At 39.8% G+C, this 25409-nt stretch overlaps 1 protein-coding gene across 1 annotated transcript in view; it reads right to left on the reverse strand.

Annotated features, from left to right (window-relative positions):
• The window catches only part of TMEM38B (transmembrane protein 38B), a 453229-nt gene that overhangs the window by 25612 nt on the left and 402208 nt on the right, over positions 1–25409 (reverse strand). The window contains exon 5 of the mRNA XM_044061049.1: positions 7414–7531. Coding sequence (XP_043916984.1) covers positions 7414–7531 — 118 coding nt within the window. The remainder of the gene's footprint in view (positions 1–7413; positions 7532–25409) is intronic.

Genomic DNA, 25409 nt, shown 5'->3' on the forward strand with positions numbered 1-25409 from the left:
TGGGACAGCTCATTAACCATTTTGGGTTAATAAGAGGAGGAGTCATACAAAGAAACATGGTGTCTCTATAAAAAATAAATAAATAAATAAGGGACCGCTATCTAGGCCTGAAGCTCAGATACCCTTTTGGCAGAGGTTAAAGCAACCAATAAAACAGTCTTCTGGGTACAATGCTGCAAGGTAGTAGCAACAGTATCATGCTGAAAATGAGCCCTAGTCAGCTTTAAGGACAAAATTAAGATCCCAAAAAGGAAGAAAGAGCTTTCTTGGGGTCTAATATGAAGGATGCCTTTAAGAAACTGCTTGACCTCAAACCTAGAGGCCAAAGGAGAAGTAAGTGGCAGACAGGCAGTAATGGCTGACAAGTGGACTTTCACTGAAGAATATGCCAAGCCATCATGCAGTAGTTCAGGCAAGTATGAAAGAACCAAGGGTGTCCCCCTTCTGAAAAGGTAATGTTTAAGACACCATCAGAAAATCTCTTCCATTTGGACATATATAATTTTCTGGTACCGAGTTTCCTGGCTTCCTGCCAGACCCTAAGCATGTCCTCAGCAAACTGGTGCCAGAAAGGAATTAAAGCCCCTAGGATCCAAGACAGATGAGGGTGAAGGAGATTGTCTCTGTCCTGTAAGAGAAGATCCATGTGGTGCAGTACCTTGTGATGATTGTGCCTGGCCAGATAAAATAACAAGGGGAACCAGTGTTGTCTGGGCCAAAATGGAGTCATCAATGTTGTGAAGGACCCTTGGAAGAAAAGGAAGGGGAGAAAAGGCATACAGGAATACTCCCTTCCAAGAAAAAGACATAGTGTCCACCTTCCAAGCCAAAAGACTCAGGACTCTGGAACAGAACTGAGGGAGTTTCCTGTTCAGGGAGGAGGCAAAGAGTTCTAAATGAGGAATAACCCACCAACGAACTATGTCCAGAAATATAACCCTGTGAAGTATCCATTCGTGAGGCCGTGTCCTGGACTTGCTGAGAAAATATGACACAAGATTGTGCTCTGAAGGGATACAGAATGCCTGTAGGGTGACCTGCAGATTGATGGCTATTTCTATTTCCCATGCTTAAAGGGCCAGTCTGCAAAGAAGGCAGGACCTCATGCTCCCTTGTTCGTTGATGTACCACATGATTGCAGTGTTGTCCATAAAAAATCTTAAAGGGACACAAGGGCCAGAATAAGAGCCTGCATTACCTTGATGTTGATGTGCTCCACCCTCTGCTGAGGGGACCAGTGGTCCTATACCTTCAGGGTGCCTGAAGCAGCTCCCCAACCCAGCTCTCATGCATCTGTGAAGAGTTCCTGAGATGGCTAAGGAGGGTGGAAAGGGACACCTGGATTGATAGACAGCTGCCAAAACCACCAGTGAAATTCCAGTTTGAGACAAAGGAGCAGGGGAATGAGATGGTCCAGTGGGTGCAGATGTTGAAGCCACACTGATTTCAGGTACCACGGAATCTTCCTCATATAAATCCTGGTCCAAGGAAGCATGTGGATAGCACAGGCTATGCACTCCAGAGCCCTGATAAACTTAATGGCTGGAGGAGAGGACAGGGGAAGCAGGGCCAGGAAATAATATGTGAGGGACAAAACCTTGGAGGCAGAAAGAGATGCCAACATTGGAACAGTCTGGAACATGCAGCCTAAGAAAATGCAGCTTTGAGATGGAGTCAACATTGACTTTTGAAGGTTGACAGTGAACCCCAGGCTATACAACAGAAGCTGGGTAAAATGAAGATCCTGCACCACCTTGGAAATGGATGGAGCCTGAAGCAAGTGGTCATCCTAATAAGGAAATACCTGAATGCCTTGAAGCCTGCAAAAGGAGACTACAAGGACTAGACATTTGGTGAACACCTTAGAGGCTGTTGAAAGCCCAAAGGGAAAAGCACAAACATGATAGGAACAAACAGAGAAATGCAAATATTTCCTAACTACAGGGTGGATAGGGATGTGAAGATGAGCATCCTTCAGATCCAGGGAAACAAGAAAGGCCTGGGGAGCAACAGAGGAAGCAGAGTTTGAAGAGAAATCATTCAAAAGGAAGACACTATGAAAAAGGTGTTCAAAAAGGAAAGGTCTAAGGACAGGTCTTCAAGACCTTCCTTTCTGGGAATCAGAAACATCCTAGAATAAAAGACCAAACACTTGTGGAATTGGCTGAATCGTACCCTGGTCCAGCAGACCCTGCAACACTGCTGGAAAATGAGAAAGCTGTTCTGCAGGGAGTGGAGGAGTACCAGAAAACTAGGGAAGGGTTTTCCTGGTCATAAAGTAACCCTACTGAATAGTGTCTGTGGTAATCACCTGCCAAACTGAGAGAGAGAGAAAGCCTGAGGGATAGGGGAACCTGGCCAAGAGGAAGGAAGGGCAGACCATCTAGGCATTTGAGTAGGCTTATCAGAAAAAAAACACACCTGGGAGCCTTCTTACCTTTGTAAGACTATCTAGACAGTCTAGGCAAGAAAGCAGTCTTACTGGGATAGTTCCTCTGAAACTGGTGATAGGAAGGATAAACATTTGTTTCAAATCTTTTGTGACCTTACCTTGATTATGTAATGTTTTGAAAAACGTTGGCCACAATGGAGCCAAACAAATTCTGGTTATCCAACAAAGCATCCAGAAGTCTTCCTTTGCTATCATCTGGCAAGGCCTGAAGGTGAAGGTGAAGCCAGGAATAGCACCTCATCACTAAGACAGAGGCAGCAGCCTTGGAGGATGCATTATAGCCGCATTTGATAGAGTCATGGGCAACCTGAAATGTGAAAATGAGCAAAGAGAGAGAGCTGAGGCCTTATAATCACAGTCAGGCATATCAGAAACACTTTTCCCAATATGGGAAAGAAGAAACAGGATGCACAATGTCATATCAGTTTGATAAATCATGGCCCTGAAGGTTCAAGTAGCCAAAGTGTAAATCTTTTTCCATTTCTTTACATGGATCTGCTGTCCTTATCAGAAAGGAGGGAATTGGAAGAGGGCAACAGCCTACAAGGCTTGTCAGTAGATACAGAAATCACTGCAGGATCAAAGGAAGGGCCACTGTACAAGAACTTTAAATGCATCCAACATATTATAGAATCTGTAAGGTATCTTAGGAGCTTGAGGCTAAGAATTGGGTGTCAGGGAAGCAGCAGAAAAGGTATCTAATACAGAAGCCAACACAGGAGGGGCAGCTGTAGGTTTAGGAGAGTTCATTTGTAGAAACTTACAATACTTCTGGACATCTGATACTTGGGACCAATCCCATTTGAAATGCTCCATCATATGCAGGAACACGTAACCAAAGGAAAGCTCCTCTAAAGAAAAATCAAGACTGAAAAATTATCCTCCTCTGAGTCACAGTTTAATGGTGATGGCAACTGAGAGTAATAGGCTAGGGAGTCAGCCTCAGAATCACAATTCTCATCTCATGACTCCGTGTCTCTAGTCCTTTTAGAGATAGAGGAACAAGGAGGTGAGGGACTGAGTCTTCCTGAGGAGGCTTCAATTTTGACAAGGCAGTGAACACACCTTGGGTAAAGTCCTGCCATTCACTTTGTGGATCACTGGCAACTTAACATCATAAGTTCAGTCTTCTGCCATTAATGCACTGGGGTGTCCGCTCTGATATAACCCACAGGATCAGACCCTTGCCTGGATTCTACGAAGGTACCCGGCACCTCTTTCTTAACCAGTATCTGAGGAATCCCTCTGGGCCCCTCAGAAATAATCAGTTCTGGTTCCCCCTTAATGTCTGCAGCAGACACATGCAATGTCTCTGAGGATGTGCGAGAAGCAGGTTCCTTGACTGCCTCTGAGAAGGTCACAGCCAAAGAAACTGAAGGTAATGCTGGGCTATCCTCTGGGTTCTCAGTGACCTCAACAGAGATGTCTGGTGGAGGCTGGACAGCAGCTAGCTCAAGACTACTGTTAGTGGCCCTCTTTTTAAGCGGCAGTATTTCTGCCATGGCGCCCCAGGCCAAAAGCTTGAGCTGCTGGTTCTCAAGGTAAATGGAAAGTGAAGAAAAGCAACAAGACAAGGTCTTGGGTGCAAAGGCCTGACAGATGGAACACTAAGTGTGGCCATGAGAAAGTATCTTGGTGGTCTTTATGGGGAGTTTGCCTCCCACACTGACATTTCCCTTTCTTGGATGACAATGTAACCCACTGAACAATGTAAGAAAAAGAAACCCAAAGGGGTGCATATCTGAAACATGTAGGCTTGGTATAATTAGTGAATGTGAAGGGTCTTCAGACAAACATATGGCAATGGCCTTGAAGTTCTGAGTTGGGAGCGTACTTATGTCACCTTTATGCCCTACGCATGTGTGGGAAGCATACATTTGATGTACAATGCTCCTTAGGTAATAACGACTTTGGTATGCTTATTAATGAGGTGTACTAAGGTTGGGGTGTTAAATTTAAACCCCTGCTAGGTACTGGATTAGAAACACCAGTGGAAGGATCTAAAAATGTTAGGTTTGAGAAAGCCTTAATACTTGAGTACAACCACTATACTAGTAACATCAGAGAGAAATTGTAAAAAAAGATCTGGAATACTGTCAAGATTAATAAATAATTATATGAACTAGTTGGGCAAGAATCTGTGGTTACACATAAAACTGGAAAACATTTCAAACAATTGTTTGAGAGTGGCTGATCTTATGCCACATCTAAGAATAGGGGAACTGGCCTATGTAGCAAATGTAAACAGTGTCCATTCATAATAAAGGAATGTAGTTTGATTTTGGAAAACATTTTACGAAGTAGGATGAATTTTCAAGATGGGAATTGTAGCACTTGTAGACTGGTTTATTTGTACCAAATGTGATGGGTGTCCTGCTTTCTATATAGAAAAGATGGAGAGAGCTTTGAAAAAAGGAATGTATGAGCACGTTTATGACATTTCTATAAAAAAGGAGACTAGTGCTCTGTACAAACATTGCATCATATGTAGTACATTTTCCTGTTTTACACTTGGCATTCTTCAAACAATAAAACTAAATCCTAGAGGTAGACTGGAAGAGGTTTTTAATGAAAAGAGAGTTGATATGGCAGCTTAGGCTAAATGCTACTTTACCCTTAGTTTAAATGAGCAAGTTTCCCTTAAACTTATTTTAAATGAGAAGGCAGCTTTTATTTAAGGAAAAGAGAGATCTTTAACAACTTTTACATTTTACATTTTATATAAATTCCTTTAGGCTTATTGAATGGTTTGGCTCATACTGAATAATGCTATTGTCTATGATCTATTAATAACAATAATGGAACTTCAAGAACTAAGAATGTGCATTGACGTTTAATTAATTAATTGACCAATTTAAGTGGGAAGGTACCTTGTAAGATATTTACAGTGAATACTGCACCATGAATTTTATCTGGCGATGTCTCTTTTTATGGGATGAAAGTGCTCCTCTCTGTCTTTTTATATTAATAAATTGTCAGCTTTTGAACCTTGTGCGAGTTGGATTGGATATACTTCATTTTATTGGTACTGTGGTCACCAGCACAACTTTTTATTTCTTGGCTTTGGTATGCTGACCAGACATTGAGCTATCCTTGGCAGGAGATCCCAGAGGTGAATAATACTGCAACAGTGACATGGAATGACATATATTTTTGACACAGGTAGTCTTCTGCTATAGAATTCTGCTCTCCATAACAAAAAGCCTACTGTAAGATACTGGAAGATACTGGCTAAGGTAAGAAAATCATCCTTATGAACAGACAAAAATGTCTTTGTTGTATGAGCAATGTCTAACCCTTTATTTTGATTTTCTAGGAATATCCTTGGAAGGAAATCAAATGCAAGACAGCACTTCATCCCGGGCAAGAGCTCTCTTTCCTTGGCCCATACAAGATCAACTTCCCAGAAAAAACACCCAAACTCAAAGATGATGGTTCTCCCATGCTCAGATTGGACAATGGAACAGCTGCAGAAGACATGGCTAACCCCATATCCATGATGGCAGAAGGAATTACACCAGAGGAACCTGGAGAAAACAGTGAATAATCATCACTACAAAATCACCCACCAACGGCTGAGGTATTGTCTGAGCCCATGGTGTAAGCATGGGCCCTTATTCTGTTGTTATTTTTCTTTTTAGGTACAGCAGGAAAAGCAGCAGGAGGACTGAAGTTAGAATCCATGCTGTAGTCAACAAAAAAGCCAGACTGCCAATAAGTGCTGCTGTGAAGAGTCTGTTGGAAAGTAAGTTGTCAGACAAGTGCTCATAGGGAGCACACACACTTACATTTCTCTATGAAGTTGCTCAAAATTCACAAGTAAAAGCACAAGCAGTACACAAAAATCCTGTCGGAACTCGAGTCTCTTTCACAGAAAGTGCACTCAGATAAAACAAGAAATTAAGGTAAGTTGTCGTGAAGTGTACACAAGCACCAAACATAAAACACATTTATAATCCTGAAATATTCTTCTCGATGCTCAAATATAACATCTTTAAGCAACATGTCCCAACAGTAAAACAACAAAACTAAGTTGTCACAAAGTGTACATAAGAATAAAAACAAACACCATTTTAAATGCATAAAAATACTTCCCAGCCTTTACTTATTTACACTTCAGTTAAAATGTCTCAAAAGCTGTACATTATTTTCACAGAAACTGTTCCAATATTAAATAATAAGCCTCATTCTAAAAACTGCACTTTCTGACGAGAAACTTCAGATACTGATAAAATTGTTGGTATACCTCAGAAAATAAAACAAATATAACAAAAATATGTAAAAATGCAATATAACCTATGTGGAAGGTTTCCCCACGGGGACTTGTCTGACAGAAATGAAGCCAGTAGCCAATTGTTGCTCCTGTAAAGCTCCTTTCCCTTTACACAGCTAGAAAGTACTGAAGTTGTCTAGCCTCTGGCTACCGATTTCTGTCCAAGGGTTAAGGTGATCAGCAGTGAGACTGTGTGGGAGGGAGCCAGACCTTTTTTAATACTACCTGGTTGTTGCAGCCTGGGCAAGATGCAACCCAAATAGCCAAAATATTGTAGTTGTCAGAATAATGAACACCTGTTGTATACTTTGCACTGGAAGCTCTAAATAAGAAGTGCAGCAGAGCCCCCACTATGAACCAGCTATGTTAACACTGAGTAGATTTCTATCATTTTCTATGAAGCTACACTCACACAAAAAGCTCTCATCTTGGTGACTAAAGAGGTTAACACTATTAAGCCTTCAGTGTATTACTGTACATTAACTTCCACAAATTTAACCAAGGAGATTAAAAAAAGATAAGCAAATGCATAAAATGTAACTAGAGACAACTGCATTATAACTGCTATACTCTAATGTTCATTGTAAAAGAAAACTGTTAAGCATGTTATCCAAAAATAACCATTATTGGATAAGATGGTATTTCAGACAGACACTGTGTTGGAAATATCAGAAAATAAATTGCTTACCTTTGTAACAACCAAAAAGATGGTATACATGAACATTAGGTTATGCTGTGCAATTGGTAAATAGCCTGTTGTTTGTAAACTGAACAGTACAGCTCCTAGGAGTGTCACTTTTGTTGCACTGTAAAGAAAAATAACAGTAGGTATACATTTTTACATTTGTTTCATTTCCTAAGAAGTTTTTAAATCGACTTTGGCTTTCTAGTTCATTTCTACAATGGTTAAATAGAATTAATGTTCCTGCTAACCACAGTTTACAGTAAACTTGTGACATTAGAAGATAACTGGAGGAAAAATATTCCTCTCATCGGAAGACTGGAGTATGTGCCTAGTGTATACGAAGTTGGTAGTGATGTTCTTAAAGCTGGCACAAAGGTCAGGATAAAATGGTGGATGCCAGCATGTGGTACAAATAAACATGTGGCAAACTGGTACTACTTACACTCCATGAAAAGTTATATTCAGTATACATATTCGTTTAGTCATGGCAAAGCTTCTAACATGGAAATAATTAAAACAGGCATACATTAAATGAAAAGCAGGTGTTAAATGACACAAGTGATCAAACAAATGGAGAAAACAAAAAAGAATCGAGTTTTCATGCTACTAGACACTAAAAATATGGGAACTTGAAGATCTGTCTACTTACATACAGAAGAGTACTGACAGAAGGAACTATAGCAACCCAACTGTATGTTCCTCCATTATCCAATCCTTTCTGAATGACTCCACTGTTTTGCATTCTACTACTCATTCAAGAAACTCACTCAGCTGATCTACACTCCTTATCTTACCTAAAATGTTCCCCTTCAGTTTGAAAACTATACCCCCTTCCCACTCCATTTGTTCTGTATCTCCATTTAAACTCCCACTTACACTTAATAAAACAAATCATGTTAAGTACTTTCCAGTCCCACCTACATTCAAGTGAAGACACCAGACTAGTTAATTTGTCGCCATACACTGTCCAACCCCACCAGCACCTTAATCAACCTATCATCTTTACAGTTTAGTATTCTTCCCCCAAACTAGGACAGCAACAATTTGCTTATGTAACTGTTTTTCTGCTCATCTATGTGAAAAGAAACATGCACTGCCTTTCTGTTCCTTTTCAATGCGGAGTCAGGAGAAACATATTCAGCCCCTACTACTCCACCCCTTAACCCAAATTCAGCTGTTCCTGGGGAAGCAATACTACTTCCAGAATAACGGTGTCACATAAATCATTCTTTACATCACATATGACATTTTGCAATGTACACTTATCTGCATCACTATCCATATTTTTAGATGCATCATAAAGCAAACATGAAAAAGCAACCCTCCCTTCTAAAAGATGGTTGGCAATGTTGATTTTCAATACTGCTGACCAGAAGAAAGTTAATATGCACTAAAATGCACTTTAGCAAGCACTCATGTCCAGACACCAGACAGAATCAGCTTTTTCATTACATATAATAGTAATAATAATAATAATAACAATAATAATAATAATACCGTATTTCCCGAAAATAAGACCAGGTCTTATACTTTTTTCCCCGCCGAAATACGCATTAGGGCTTATTATCAGGGGATGCCTTATTTACCCCCCCCCCCTTACAACAATCTACATTTATTCATGTACAAAAATCAACATTTATTAATGTACACAAATTGACATCTATTTGGTACTTTTCCGTTATTGGGCAACAGTTTTAGGTAACGAGTTAACAGTTGTGTGAGTATTCTACATAAAACAGTGCAACAAACATTTCAACTTCAGAATATCTATACCTTGGCTTTCAAAGTGCAATATTTCATGCTTAACAGAAAGTGCAGAAAAATCTCAATACATGTGCATTGGAGGAGGAGAATAAAATAGGTGAATAACTGCCACTTTTTGAGTGGTGAGGATTTCTTTATTCCTTACCCAAACCATAAGAGAAGAATGATGAAAAGTCATAAAAAATGAAGTCTGGGAACTAGTGGCCTTACTTTGTAATTACCTCTTGACAGTGAAATGTTACCTTAATACAATAAAGTCAAAAAACAGACAAGAGCTTGCTGGCAGCTGAAAGCAGAAGCAATCCATTCTGTTCCGATAATGGAAAAGTTATTCAAATACAGTCATGTCATCTTCTTCTGGAACATTGTTACAAGTCACCAACCCCCGAATTCCAGCCTGAATTTCTTGTGACTCTATTTCCTGTAGAACCATTGGCCCCAATCTGTCATGCCCAGCAATAGAGCTCTCCTTAAATGAGCATTGCTTGTCCACGCAGCCTGCTCGTAGTGCATTGGCAACATAGCTGTCAGTGATTTTATCCCATGAATTCTTCACCCAAGTCACAACCTCTTGCAGGCCAGGCTTCACAAAGTTTCCACGCTGATTTCTCTCCATTCTATTTTCAATGTAGTCATCGAGTTCCATGCACAAATGGCCCTTGAATGGCTTGTTTATTGAAATATCAAGAGTCTGGAGATAGGCAGTCATTCTTGCGGGAATCATTATTTGATCTATTCTTCTCTGTGCAAGGAAGTTCTTCACGTCTTTAGTGCAGTGAGTGCTGGCCGAATCCCAGACTAGCATACCTGTTTTGCCACCTCGCAAAACAAGTGGCAGCATTACATTGACCCACTTCCTTATAACTGCTTGTGTGCACCAGGCTTTTTCGGTTTCAAGAATGTAAATGCCTGAAACACATTCAATCTTATCTTTCTTGCCCTTACTAATGATTAGAGGTGGGGTTTTCTTTCCATCTAGACGAATTGCCAAAATACAGGCAACACACGCACTTTTGTAACCAGTGGAGGGAATGTAGATTGACGAGGCACCCCTCTGATCAACTGTTGTTTGAGATCCTTGGCCCATAAACACTGCAGTTTCATCCACAGCAATCATGTTGGAGAGTTGGTATTTAGAAAAGTCGATGCCATCAACAAAGGACTTGAATGTAAGTGCACATTTAATGACTTCAGTATCTTCCAGCTTGAACAGTGTTGTCGGTCTTCTTAGAGACCGTTCATATCACTGAAGGAAGCCATCCAGCCAATGTTGTGATGCTTTGAATTCTTCTGGGGATATTTCTAACTGTGGTGCCACTGCAAGGGCAAATGCTTGAATATCAGCCCTATACACAACCAAAGCCTTTGCTCTCCTGTTAGCAATCCATTCACAGATGATGTCTTCCAGCTCAGAAGATAATGGTTGCCGACCTGATCCACACTTATTTCTTAGCATTTCCATCGTCCACCTGTTGACTGAGATTATCGTACTCTACTCGCCATTTTTGGACCATTCGGAGATCCAACTACTTTGCTTTGCAGAAAGCCATCAGATTCTTTCCCTGGGAGTCCTCCACAATTCCTTTCTTATACTCGATGGAACAGCTCTTTCTTTTTGCACTCATCTTGTCTGAGGGGGGTTAACTGAAGACTTACGAGACAGGAGTAACAACAAAAATGGTGACAGTTAAGAAGACACAACTACATCCGTTTATCAAGTGCGCACATTTTACATGCGTTGTCTGTACTTTGACCAATCAAAGTACACTTGCCAGTGTTTAGGGGCCAAGGATCTCAAATGTCAAGTGTGAGCGAGGATAAGGGTTACAGTAAGAATCGTGGAGGACTCCCGGGGAAAGAATCTTATGACTTTCTGCAAAGAGAAGTTGGGTGTCCGAATGGTCCAAAAATGGTGAGCAGAGTACGATAACCTCAGTCAACAGCTGTCAATAATATTATTATTTTATAATTCAACACGTCCGTTGTGTGTTGTTGACGATCTTAACTTGGGCTTATTTTTGGGGAAGGGCTTATATCATGACCACCCAGGAAAACCATGCTAGGCCTTATTCTCTGGTTAGGTCTTATTTACGGAGAAACACGGTATCTTTACCATGGTATTACCTTTCGGTCAAATGTGCCAAGTCATGAATATCCAACTCACAGATTTTTTCAAAACAGTTAATCACAGGGTGAATTGGGGGATTATAAGTGCTAGATATCCTAGCCCAAACTCACCTCTTGTCTACCTTTATGTATGCTGCTCCAATTCTTACCCAGCTTAGAAAACTTGACCTTGCCAGACTCAAATCATGTTATAATAAAATTGCCAAGTTTGCAAACAACTCCACCTTTAGAACTCACCACTGCCAGGCTCTAAGGGATCTGCAATGGCTGGAACTTTCTCAGCTACTAACCTAGCACCAATTAGTCATTGCCTACAATGTGGTAACACATCCAGAAAAAAAAAACTGCACTAGGCCAACTTCTCATCCACTATAATACAAATTGGCCTCTCCAATCTTCTGACAAACCCCTCATCTGTATCTCTAGGGCTAACAATACTGCAGGAAAAGCACTGTTCTCCCACTCCATAGCTAGAACCTGGAATAATCTCCCTCCTGCTCTGATTTCTACCCCTACCTCTTCTCACTTCAAAAACTCACTTAGAACACACAAAGAATAAGTGGCTATGCCCATGTATTACATAAGTTCTCAAATTATTCCACTTATATACCTCACTTTCTAACATACCTACTGTAATATATATTACAATCTAGGTCTTCTAATGCTGATTGAATTTGTATGCTTATTCTGTTATTAACCACGTGTAACTACTTGTTCCTGTATATATAGATCTTGTTATGAATACATATTGTTTGAAAATTCTCTGTACACTGTATTTTAACATATTGTGTAAAATTTTACTTACTGTGGAGCTTTTCTTTCCAGGCCTCCGCTGAAAATGGAACTGTGTCCAGTCGGACCATCCCAGTTAACAAATGTAAAATAAAATAAATAAAATAAATAAATATCCTTAATTGATGCATGGCTGATCCCACAATTTGAATCACCACCATGAAATTTAATTTTCTGGAATATTCCTTAAGATCCATGAGTGTGTTTGCAACATCCATATGCCTATTAAGTACAAAAGTTAGACCTTGAGCAAATAAATCCCCATGATAAGCACCAATCTTAACATATGAAAAATTGTAGACATTTACATCACCAGTAAAATTTGTCACGGTGGTGCATGGGGGTAGAATACACGCAGTAATATCAGGGACTGGACTTAATTCCACTTCTTGTAATTCCACACCCATTCTTTCTCCTGGCTCCTCTTCTCCAGTTTTGTTGGTTGTATTCAAATTCTGCCTGGGAACATTCCTGCTGTTTCATTGATTGTTCAGACGTGAAGCATCGGTTCCTGATCCTTTCTGACCTCCAGAGAACTGGAATGTTCCCATGTTCTAAAAAATCATCCTCATTTTCCTCCTCCAACAAATCATCCATTACATCCTGTCTCGGGTCAGTTTGCTCATAACCCGATGCATGAATATTACAATTGACATTAAATCTGGTACCCCATACTTGTGATGGTGGAGGGGGTGGGGTACACCTTCTTTTCTTTACATTCACATCTATCCCTCTCAAGCGTCTTAACTTTGTGGTAATGAATATTTCATATCTGTTCATCAATACTCCTGAAAATGCAGATATGTTCACACTTAAATAATTCATATTGCAAATTATGAATGATTTGACTTATTCAAGATTTCTATATCCACCATGATTTCATCAATTAATTTGTTGTTATATTTACAATCATAACCATATACTCCCATCCCATGTCTGTCAAACAAATTTGAGAGTTCATGATGTACTCAGAGTTAGGAATGAGACCAGTCGGGAAGCGCCACATACGTAGACCTTTTGGTACTACATGTGCCTTAATACATTCTTTGAAATATGCATTATCCAGCTGAGAGTCTATAAACAACACTTCAGAACATAACCATTCACCAAGTAAAGGGGGCGGAGACAAAACCTGTCCGCTATGGATTAAAGACCTGGAAGATTCATTAATAATGTTTAAAAGTAATGTATGTCAATTGTTACCTCTATTTTGTAATTCAGTAATGTTAGAAGCTGAAGAAAAGCAACCAGAATTCAAGTCCAATGTCCTGGATTCACCAGAAAATTCATTCTGTGTTAGCGGTACTGTAACTGCACTGAAACGAGCTGCTGCAAGATTATCCACCTTCTGTGAGAGTTGTTGGATGAGTACAGCGAAATCACCCACCGCCTGTGTTGTCTGCAAGTCCAACTCACAGGAAGAAATCTGAGAGGAAGCTGCAGTTTATATTCCAGCATCCATGATACAAAAAAAAAAAAAAGCCAAAAAACAAACTGAAGAAATACAGATTAAAACATAAATGGAAGGCCCAAGGAACAAACTGCTGCAGATAAAATCCAGAAGAACTTAAATCCAAACACATTTTAAAATAAAAACTTGCTTAAAACTATGAGAGAAGTGCTTTCATTCACAAAATACATGAACTTCATCAGATAAACATTGCTGGAAGTGCACACACATTTTAAAGCTTTTGTGTTAAACCACATGACCGCCAAGCCCCTAGGAAATTAATTATCTTAAAGGAGCCACTATAAAGAATTTCACAGTGTGCAGCACGTAGTCAATTCTATTGACAAAATTTGCAAACAAGTATAAAACAATATATATATATATATATATATATATATATATATATATATATATATATATATATATATATATATATATATATATATACATACATACATATACACACACACATACATACATAGATATATATATATATATATGTATGTGTGTGTGTGTCTGTGTCTATGTATATATATATATATATATATATATATATATATATATATATATATATATATGAAAATAGAACAAAATGCATTCTCCATAAAATCAGAAAAATAGATAAAAGTATGTAAAATATAAATCCTGTATTTAGAGCTCATCTTTCCCAAGCTTTTAACTTAAGCAAACATGCTACTTAAACATGTTCATGGAGTCCAGGCTAACTACTGGCATTCAAACACAACTACCAACACACTTGACGTTTTTCCAGTAATAAGGTCCATGGACTTTCATTACTATTAGAAGGCATTTGTTCCAAAATACAAAATTTGAACGTGTGGTGTGGGTAGAATTTTATGTGTTTGTAGAGGGCATTAGTCTCTTTTCTCATTCTGACTTCATATGAAGTTTGCATATTCTGTCCTTCAGTCTCCTCTCTGTTTTTCCTATGTGAAAACAAGGGCAGAACATATATAGTGCACAATATACCACCTCTGTTGTACAATAATCAAATCTGTTTCTTAAAACAAGGTCTAGATCTGTTAGAGTTGATTGTCAAACATTATTTAGCACATATAGATATCTTGAGTGCTGAAATTGGTCATATTGATGAGGAAATTAGAATGTATGTTCATTTTGAAAAATTTAAATTTGACTATGAACGTATTTTGCAAGTATAGACACTACTTAAGTGAGTGAAAAAATCAAAGTAAAAAAAAAATTGTAGGGGACAGACACACATCAATACAGCTACAGCTTCCCCCCCCCAAACTAGCTAATTTTACTTTAGTCGAGGCTTAGTCAGGCTCATGGGCATGAGAGGGAGGAAGAGGAAAAATGAAGAGGGAGAAGAACTACCCTACTGAACAACTGAAATGTAGTTAAATAGAATATGAAATAAGAATAAGATAGGGGCCAGAATATAAATAAAGGGGCACTGCTCATTAATGCATATATGTTGAATTTTAGGGAAAGCCACACCCAGATTTTTAGGGGAAAAAGAAGAACCAAGAAAAGAACACTCTGAAGAACAAAACATTCCCTTTACTGACTTCTAACTACAACAAAATTGAGAAGAACAAAGAAAGGAGACTTCATTATATACAATTTATATACTTATTTTTATAGCCAAATTTGGAGCTTATTTTGGGATTTACTTTGGTCTTTAAACCCATTTTAGTAATAATTTTTGTCCCATCCAAACATTAAATGTCTTATTAATCTTAATTTAAATGTTCTTAAATTTAATTTAAAAAAAGGAATTTAAATGAAAAAGAAAGAAGATTTAAGATTTTAGAAAAGAAGTGCTTTGAAACTTCCATGCATGTGAGCTAGATCTTTGAAATTTGAGATAAAGAAAGTGAAGATAAAGAAAAAAAAGATATAACAAAAGACATAAAAGAAAGGCATAACCAATAAAAGTAAGTTAAAAGAACCTAAGACCAGAGGCAAAAGGCAGGGGGTGTTGTGTTGTAAGAAGATATGGATTGTATAATGAAAAAAGACAAGCTTGTTGTTTACAAAATGATTGTATAATTTCTCAATCATTGACAATCTTAATTTATAAAGACAATAACTTATTTTAGGGACATGTTATGAATACAAAGAAAAGAATTACAAATCTATATTATAGGACCTATTCATCAAAGGCCAAGAATCGACCATGATGTTTCATACCATAGTAACATCATATTCTCCAAGGTTTATGAGGATAAGCTCTGGTAGGTGGAAGGTCCCTATTCCTTATCAGATATAGGGAAGTCATAGATACTCCTCTAAAAAATATACATCAGCTGTATATGATACAATGACATATAATATCTTTGTACATAAAGCAACATGCACTTTTCTCCAAGCAACAACCTTTACAGATGGACAGTTTTAGGAAGCATCAACAGAATATTCTTTCACCAGCTTAATGACTGTATGGGTTACTATTGAAACCTATAACTCCAAAAGGAGGAGAATGAATTGCTCAAGAACATTTGAATATGTCTCTATCCTCTAACTTCTTTGTTTTTTTGGAGAGAGACTACTAAAAATTCTAATATATGGGTAAACTATCCTCTATATATGGTGGTGCCATAGTGGCCCCATTGTGAGGGTGAGGAAATTTGTCCTGAATCACTCATTATGGAAGGACAGGAAGGACACTGCTTATGGGATATTAGAATTTTGTATTTGTTTTCTTTTGATGGAAGACGAAGGACCACCGATGCCACTACACTCTTGATCTTGACTACATTTTCATTTCAACAATTTTTTCAGTTTGCCGAGGCACGCCTTTGATAGACTAAGTACATGAAAATGGATTTAAATCATACTGAAGTTTAGATTCCTTTGAAATGGACTACTTTAGAGACGTACAAATTAAAGGATTTCACAAGATTAATAAGTTCCACTCATATAAGTTAAAGAAAGCACTTACATTAAAACAAAGCAATCGTACTACACAGCAGATGTGTAGTATAAAAAAGAAAAGAGTGGCTTAAAGATTTTTTTCTGAGGGCTTTCTCCTCTTTGATGTGTAGAAAATGAATTAAATGATAATGCAAAGAAGAGAATAAAATGAACAATTTTTTTTAGAAGTTTTAATTTACTGTGAGGTGAATTTTATTAGATTTAATAATATTTATTTCCAATAGAAGAAATGAGTGTAACAGCAGGAAACATGATAGGGAGGAATTTACAGAAAATTTAGGTGTCTTTTTTGACTATAATAGAACCATTATAGAAACAACTCTTAGTCCTGATTGTGTTATGGTATTGAACTTTCATGACTTTTAATTGTTCTTTTTCTTTTTGGTGCAATTTAGTAATAGACCAAGATTCAGACATTGCTTAATATTAAAGAATTGGATTTTTACAAACAAATGCACTAAACCAGGAAAAAAACTAAAGATAAGGTGTTTGGACATTCAGAGGTGTAAGCATATTGTTGTGAATCGGAAGTTCCTTCAGTATAGGTCAGGGTAAAGCAAAAAATTAATAGTTAATTATTTTAATGTCAACAAATCCAGTTATATATGTGGCTCTCTCGTTTGTATCCTTAATTTTTATATAAAAAAGCTGAACAGAAAAATCAGAAATAATATATCAACACATATATGCCACTAGGCATGCTTGTCAACTTAACTGAGCCAAAAGAAACAACATGTTGACTCTAACCATGGACATTTTTTTTAATTCACAACATTATGAGAAATCCACAAATTATGTGAGGGAGCTTCCTTGTTCATGTTTGTTTTTCAATTAGAATTACACTGGCAGCTCAAATTGGATGCCTTCAATATGCCAAAGTTAAAAGTTGTAATATAGCCCCCCATTTTAAAAATAAAAGGAATTACTATGATGATTAAAATTAAGATAAACAGCCATTTTTAAATGGTTATGTTGTTGAATGTTAAATCCTGAGTGTGTATACATATTATTTTTGATGTTTATCAAATTGATCAACTTTGTAGGATGCAAAATGATATGTGTTATCCTAACTTATTATTACTTTTTTTATAATATTATATTAATAATGATATATAGTGCTTTAATTTATATATATATTATATTAATATTATATTATATTTTATAACTTTTGTTTTAATATATTTTTGTTTATTATTACTTTTTATTTTTGTTTTTGTAAATTTAAGGATAACATATTTAAATTGACTATTAGGAAACAATTTAAGAAAATTTTAATTAGGATTGACCTAGTGGAAAAACTTTTGATGTAGCCTGAAGAAAATTTTTCTTTAAAGTTAATAAAGCTGGTATAAAACCTCTTTTTTTGATTAGCTGTAGGCATTGCTACCTGTATGTGTATGCCACTGTTATATTTGTTTCTCAATCAAATCTGTTTCTTATAGCGATCACCTGGTTGTTCTAAGCAATTTCACAGCACACCAGAATATTGGGGAAGCAAAGTACAGTTGTGTACACTAAATGTAGATGTTCGAGTGTATTAACTGTTGCAGTCATCACCTGTGGGTTATCCCTGCTGTGGTAGCCTTCGGTCGGCCTGAATACCAGAGTCAATGTTTTTGTGCGAAGGCTGCCATCACCTGTAGTCTGACGTCAGGTCATCAGTGATATAAACCAAGGCAGCAGACGTCATTACATCAGTTTTTCCTGCCCTAACCTATCAGAAGCACAAGGGAAAAAAAGAGTAGTGGTCCTGGTGGCTAAAAGCCACCTTGGGAAGTTTGTGTCCCCTACGGGAAGATGTTAAATGGGGGATAGAGGGAGGGAAACCAAGACTGCAACAGTGAATACACTCGAACATCTACATTTATGGTAAATGTACGCAACTGTACTATTTTCTTCGTGTTTCACTGCTGCAGTCATCACCTATGGGAGGCTCCCCAAAGCTGAGGAAAATGATGGAAGGATAGGTTGAGTCCTAGGTATGGGTCAGGAGGCCCTGCAGAATTGCAGAGGCAAACCCTGCCCTAGACTTAGAAAAGAGAGCTAAGTGGTAATGCTTTGTATAGGTATGGACAGAGGTCCATGTGACCGCTTCAAAGATGTCCCTGGTAGGTACTCCTCTGAGGAAGGGAGTGGAAGTGGAGGGTGCCCTAGTGGAGTGGGTACGGACAGACTTATGGATGGATTTCCCATGTAGTCTGTAGCAAAAATGGATACAGTGTAAAATCCATTTGGAAATGGTTTGTTTGGAGATGGGCTTCCCCTCTGCCCCTGGGGCAAAGCTTACAAGAAGCTTGTCTGTTTTTCTGAATGGCTTAGTATGGTCCAGATAGTATCTGAGTTGTCTGTGCACGTCTAGTGAGTGTAGAATTCTTTCCCCCTTGTTTTGAGGTTTGGGTGGGAAGGTGTATGGCCTGGTTAAGGGTCACATCAGATACCACCTTGGGCATAAAGCAGGGGTTAATGCTCAGGGAGACTCTGTCTGCATGAAAAATTATGAAGGGCTCGACAGCCATGAGAGCTTGAAGTCCGAAGACCCTTCTGGCTGAGGTGATATCTAGTAGGAAGGCAGTCTTGCAAGATAGGTATTTCAATTCTGTTGAAGCGGCAGGTTCGAAAGGAGGTACGGTTAGTTTTTTTGACACATAATTCAGGTCTCAGGGTGGTGTCGGAGGCCTTCTGGGAGGCCTGACAATAGAAGCTCCTCTGAGGAATTCCTTAATCAAAGGATGAGAGAAGAGGGGTGGGTCTGAATCATAATGGGTAGAGATGGCTGAGGCATGGATTTTAATAGAGGAGAAAGAGAGGCCACTATTGAGTAACTCTGCTAGGTAATCCAGGATGAGAGGGATGGAAGGCTGGGAGGTACTGCCCCCTTCTGATTGTTTCCAGGAGCAGAATTGTTTCCATTTTCCTGCATATGATTTTCTTGTGCTGGGCTTTCTGGACTCTGTGATGATGTCCAGGACCTGTTTGCTTAACAGGGACTCCTTTTAGATTTTACTGTATAAGCCATGCTGAAAGTTTGAGAGTCTGTAGGTCTTGGTGCAGTACCTTTCCACCTCTTCTGGATTAAGAGGTCCAACATCAGGGGAAGCAGCTTTGGGGATGTAAGGTCAGACTGTGTAATAAGGGGTACCAATGCTGTCTGGGCCAATTTGGAGCAATGAGCATGGCTTTTGGTCTCACCTCTCTTATTCTGGTCAGAACCTTGGGAATAAGGGGGCAGAGGAGGGCATGCGTACACAAAGAGGGAGCTCCAGGAAAAGGTCAAGGCATCCATCTTCCATGCTAGGAGGTGATACTCCCTAGTATAGAACTTGTGCAGCTGGTGGTTGAGGTGCGAGGCAAAATGGTCCACTTCTGGGGGTCTCCCACTCCTGGATGATTTGCAGAAAGATTTCTCTGTGGAGCTGCCATTCGTGGGGGTCCAGTAAGCTTCTTCTTAGGTGGACCTCCAGTGTGTTGTTGATCACTGGTAAGTATTGGGCAGTTAGGTGTTGCCCCATGGAGTTGGCTGTTGGTCAGAGATGCACAGGGGGTAAGATTGGGTGCCCACCTGCTTGTTGATGTACCACATTACTGTGGTGTTGTCTGTTTTTATAAGGAGGACCCCTGGCCTGAGATGGGGTTGGAAGGAAGTTAGAGGCTTTTGCACTGCCATCATTTCTTTCTGGTTGATGTGCAAGTGAAGTTGCTGGGCATTCCAAAGGCTTTGGGTACATCTGCCTGCTAGGTGAGCGCCCCAAGCAATTTCTGAGGTGTCAGTGGTGATGGTCTGGCTGGAAGGACACAGAATGAAGGGAAAACCCTTGTTCATGGCACAGGCCTCTGCCCACCAGAGAAATTCAGCCCTTATACAAGGGATCAGAGGAGAGTGGTCTCTAAGGACTGAGAGTGCTGACACCAAAGGTTAAGTACCACTGAAGTTTTCTCATGTGAAGTCTGGCAAGATGGATGAGAAGGATGCAAGATGCCATGTATCCCAGGGCTTGCAGGAACTTCCTCACAGTGAGGTGACTTCTGGAAGCTAGCTGGGTGAAGTAGAGAGACAGGAAGCTCTGCTTTTCTGGGGATAGGAAGGCCATTTGGGTTGCTGTGTCTAGCACAGCTCCAAGGAAAATAATTTTTCTGGTGGGGTTTTGCTTTAATCTTTTCCTCATTGATGGTGAACCCTGGGGAAGTTAGGCGTGATTTGACAAAGAGAAGGTCCTGGAGCAACTTTTCTTTGCACTCTGCCTGAATGAGGCTGTCACCCAGGTAAGGGTAAATCTGTATATTTCCTCTGTCTGGAGAATGCTATAGCTGGGCACAAGCATTTAGTGAATACTCTGGGAGCAACAGATAAGCCAAAGGGCAGTGCACAGAACTGAAAATGTTGATAGCCTGCTCTGAAGTGCAGGAATTTTCTGCAAGACTCCCTGATGGGGATGTGGAGGGTAGGCATCTTTTAGGTCTAGTGTCTCAAACCAAGCATTTTGTGTGAGCAGAGGCAGGAGCTGCTGCAAGATTAGCATTTTGAATCTGGGGACCACCAAGGAGGTGTTCAGTTTGGATAGATCCAGGATGGGGTGCCAAGTGCCCTCCTTTCTGGGAACAAGGAATGGTCTGGAGTAAAACCTTTTCCTGTTTGATCTGGAGGGATAGGTTCTACTTCCCCCCCCTGGGATAATAGAGTTTGGACCTGTTTCAATGCCTATTCCCACTGGTGTGGGGGGAAGTTTGGGTACCCTCTTGGAATAGGGAATTCGTTGAAGAAGAATCTGTATCCCTGAGAAATGTTTTTTTAAGACCCACTGGTCCTTGGTTATAGAGACCCAATTGTCTTTGAAGAGGGTTGTGCCTTCCTCCTAGTTTTTGATGAGTGAAAGGAGGGCAGAGGGGGGAGGGAGAGTCATTGTGAGTGCTTGCTATAGAAGCCTGGCTTAGAACTCCCTGCCTTAAGAGACGGAAGTAGTCCACTGTTTGTTTCTTTGCTGGCCCTGGGATAGGGGCCTGGATGGCCCGTCCCTGTGGGGCTTACCTTGGCCCTGTCTACTAGGTGCGGGGAAGGCCCAGTGATTAGAGGGAAAGTTCCTGCTGCATCTGGGAGGTTGAACTTGAAAGAAATATTTTACTGTTTGCATAGATTTTGCTTTGTCTTCCATCTTTTTAAGAACCTCTTCTGCTTTTTCCCCAAACAAGCTTTCCTTATCTAGGACTGCATCAATAAGTTTATACTTGACATCATCAGGGAGAGGTTGCTGCTTCAGCCATGAATGTCTTCTAATAACAGATCCTGTCACTGCTGCCCTGTTAGAAGCTTCTAGGGCGTCATATCCACATTGTAATGAGTGTCTGGCCACTTGACAAGCAGAGTGTAGTAATTCTGCCAGCTCTTTTGAGATGGCACCATCAGGAGAGGTAGGAATCTTCTGTTTTAATTGTTCCAAAGTGTGTTGTTGATATTTTAACATATGGAACGGACAACTGACTGCTCTGATAGCTAAGGTTGCAGAGGTGTACACTTTCTTACCCGAACTGTCCAGAGCTCTGGAGTTTTGTCAGAAGGAAGAGGATTCTTGGCAGAACCAGTCTTAGCGCCTTTACGTCCCTGTGTAATGACCTCAGGGTCTGCAGCAGGGTTCCTGTACAGGTATTTGTGAGAATCTGGTGCTCTGTAGTACCGGTCAGGTTTAGTTGGTGCAGGGGCATCAGGGACTAAGCTGGATTCATGAAAAAAATCATCCACCACTTCCAAAATGGGTGGGATGGCCAGGAGTCTGTGCTGGGGCAGGTCCAGAATCTCTCGTTTCTTTGACTGTAGGAAGTCTTGAGATTCCCATTGAAGATGCTCCCTGAGGGAGAGAAGGGTTTCCCCAAAGGAGAGGTCCTCCGGAGGGGAGGCAGAAGGGATGGATTCCTCTGCATCGGAATCCTCAAACAGTTAAGGGATGTTGTTCCTCTTCAAAAGCAGAATAATCAGATTCCTCAGACTCTTGGTCTGTCATAATTTCTGGAGAAGGATGCCTTTTCCTTTCTGCAGTGGGGGCCTGAGTACCTCGGATAAGGGAGATGAGATCCTCCGCCATTTTAAGCATTTGAGCTCGGGGTGGGGGAACAGTAGCAAGATGGTGGCTAGAAGCAGATTTCTTAGGAGTGGCCTGGCTTCTAGGCCTGAGAGAATCTGACTGTCTCTGAGAAGTGGTAGTCAGATGTGAAGATGTCGTTTTTTTGTCTAGAATTGGTAGTGTGAAAGGCCTCCGTGGAAGCCGGTGCCTGCATTGCTGCTCCGAACCCAGAGGCAGAGACAGCCAAAGGCTTAGAAGACGAAGTGGATTTGTGTGGCATACCGGACTCCAACAGGATCTCGCCAGAGGCCTGCGTAGAAAGCGAGTCAGTCATCAGGGGCTGCAAAAGCACCTCACTGAATTCCAGAGAACTGACTACTTGCTTAGCTGTAGCATTGTCGGAAGGCTTAGCCTTGCGTGGCCTGTCTCTATCTTTATCTCTACGTTTTTTTCGGAATGTCAACAGATTGTTGGCTGATGGAAGTCATACTGGAATTCGAAGACGGAACACGAAAACAACAGTCTACAAAAAGGGCTCTATGGCGAATGGTTCTTGCATTAAAGACGGCACAGAACTGGCAATGAGGGACGTCGTGGTCTGGGCCTAAACAAGTGATGCAGTAAGAATGAAAGTCTCAGTGTGGGATCTGCTTTCCACAGGCGAGACAATTGTTAACTTTTTCGAACATCGGTTAGAGCAAGAAAAAAGGGTCCCTAACGAGGTATTTAGCTTTAGATATTTTCTGCTGAAATTCAACTTCTGATAGCGACCGACTGGCACTCATGCAAACTGCTTCTGCTACGGGCTCCATGGCAAGAAAGACTGATGTAATGACATCGGCTGCCTTGCTTTATAGCACTGATGACCTGATGTCAGACTACAGGCAATGGCAGCCGGCACACAAAAACATTGGTTCTGGTATTCAGGCCGATCAAGGGCTACTACAGCAGGGATAATCCACAGGTGATGACTGCAACAGTGAAACACAAAGAACATCCACACTTTTTCATCCCCATAAATTCAAAATTTTGCTTATGTTGGTGTTTGGACCAACTTTGTTCTAATGCTGTTTTCAAATTCCTGCCCCTTTTGAACACCACTCATGGACCCGGCCCACATAATCACAAATGGTATTCTCTTGTAGGAGAAGACACCAATTCATTTCCAGAATTGATTTCAAGGAGAGACCTTCAGTAGAATAAGTTGTAATAAAAGGATTCCTGGAGGTCTTTGTGTTTGGTGTTCATGGTCTCAGCCATGGTTGGCATTGATATAGTATCCCCACCATGAAGGCCTTCATCTCTTCTGTTGTTGGTTACACAAGGGCCTCCCAAAGTTGGCAAAAAATGATGAGACTCACATTTATTGCTCACCTCTAGCATCAAGTTATCTACAAATTTTGTAGAATAGCCATGTTTTAAAAACATATTCATCCCAAAAGGCAGTATCTTCATGATCATTCGGACTGCCCTCACAAATTGGCCCTTGACCACTGCCCTTTTCTGTGTTATGGGGTACAAACTGTCAAAATGGAGAAAACTCTTTGAATATGTGGGTTTCCCATAAATTTTGGAGGGGAGTCTTCTGTTTATGTCATCCTTGGCCAACCATATAGGCAGGTAAGCTACGTTCACATCACTACTCTAATGGGTGAATGCAAGAAACTCTGTTGTTTGATTAATAAATGACAAAAAATGGAGGACACCATGAGCCTTGCTATCCCACAGGATGCAAATATCATCCAAAAAGCATGTGTAGAATCTACATAATGCAAAAAAAGAGGAGTTAAACAAAAATATTTTCTCCCATTATAGTAGAGCAATGCTGGCAAAAAGACCACCACAAGCAGCACCCATGGCTACATCTGCTTGTAAGAATAAGTCAACTCCAAATTTAACAAGATTATTTTTCAGTACAATTTCCAATAAACTGACAAACATTAATTTGGTATTGTGGAATATTTTTCTCCATCAAACATTCAGAAAACTATTGCAGTCCTAACTTGTGGGGAATGATCAAGTCCTTGACATCCACAGTGATAAAGGTGTGTGCATCTTTAAAGGGAAGGTCATTCATTTTTTATTAAAATTCCCATGAATCACAGCAAACATGTGGCTCCTGGGTAACCAACTTTTTAATCTAGTGTCCAAAAATTTAGCCAAGGGGTGGTGATAAAACTACGGCCATCAACAATTGGTCGCATTGGTGGTTGTTCTTTATTTTTATATATCTTAGGCAAACCAAACATAGGGGATCTTATGATGAATCACATTTAGATACTTATAATCATCAATCGAAATTTGTTGGTCAATGAACAAGTCATTTACATTTCCCTTAACCCTGCTGTATGCAACACTGCACTCATTCATACCTTCCTTATAGGTGTCAGATGCAAAAATGGACCTCATGTTCATATTATAGTCGCATTCATTCATCACGACCAACCCACCCCCTTTATCAGGTTGCATGGTCCTGATTTCTTTGTTGTTTTGTAAATCATTTAATCTCATTGTTTCTTCTCTGGAAAGATTGCATTTAAAAGTATGTTTTCTTACCTTTAGGTCCAAATGTGCCAAGTTACGAATATGCAACTCACAGATTTGGTAGATATTCAGTCTGCATGCAAATGCAGCAAAACCATGTGTTTTTGGATTTGCTGTATGACAATGTCCATTATTAAAGTTCCAAAGGTTAGTGACTTTTATGATATGCCCAAAATACATAAATGTGTCAAAATATCAACTGTTCAAGCCTACTTTTTTTTCTAGCCAGTGGCTCTAAAACATGGCCCTTGGTTCTATTTGCAGACAGGCACCTGAACAGTAACATATTAAGTTCTAAGCCTTATAAAAGGAATTTGGGCATTTCTTTGAAATAAGGCATGAATGCTGAG

The sequence above is a fragment of the Protopterus annectens genome, chromosome 2.part0 (assembly GCF_019279795.1).
Source record: "Protopterus annectens isolate FY-2018-M chromosome 2.part0, PAN1.0, whole genome shotgun sequence".
Classification (NCBI taxonomy): domain Eukaryota; kingdom Metazoa; phylum Chordata; order Ceratodontiformes; family Protopteridae; genus Protopterus; species Protopterus annectens.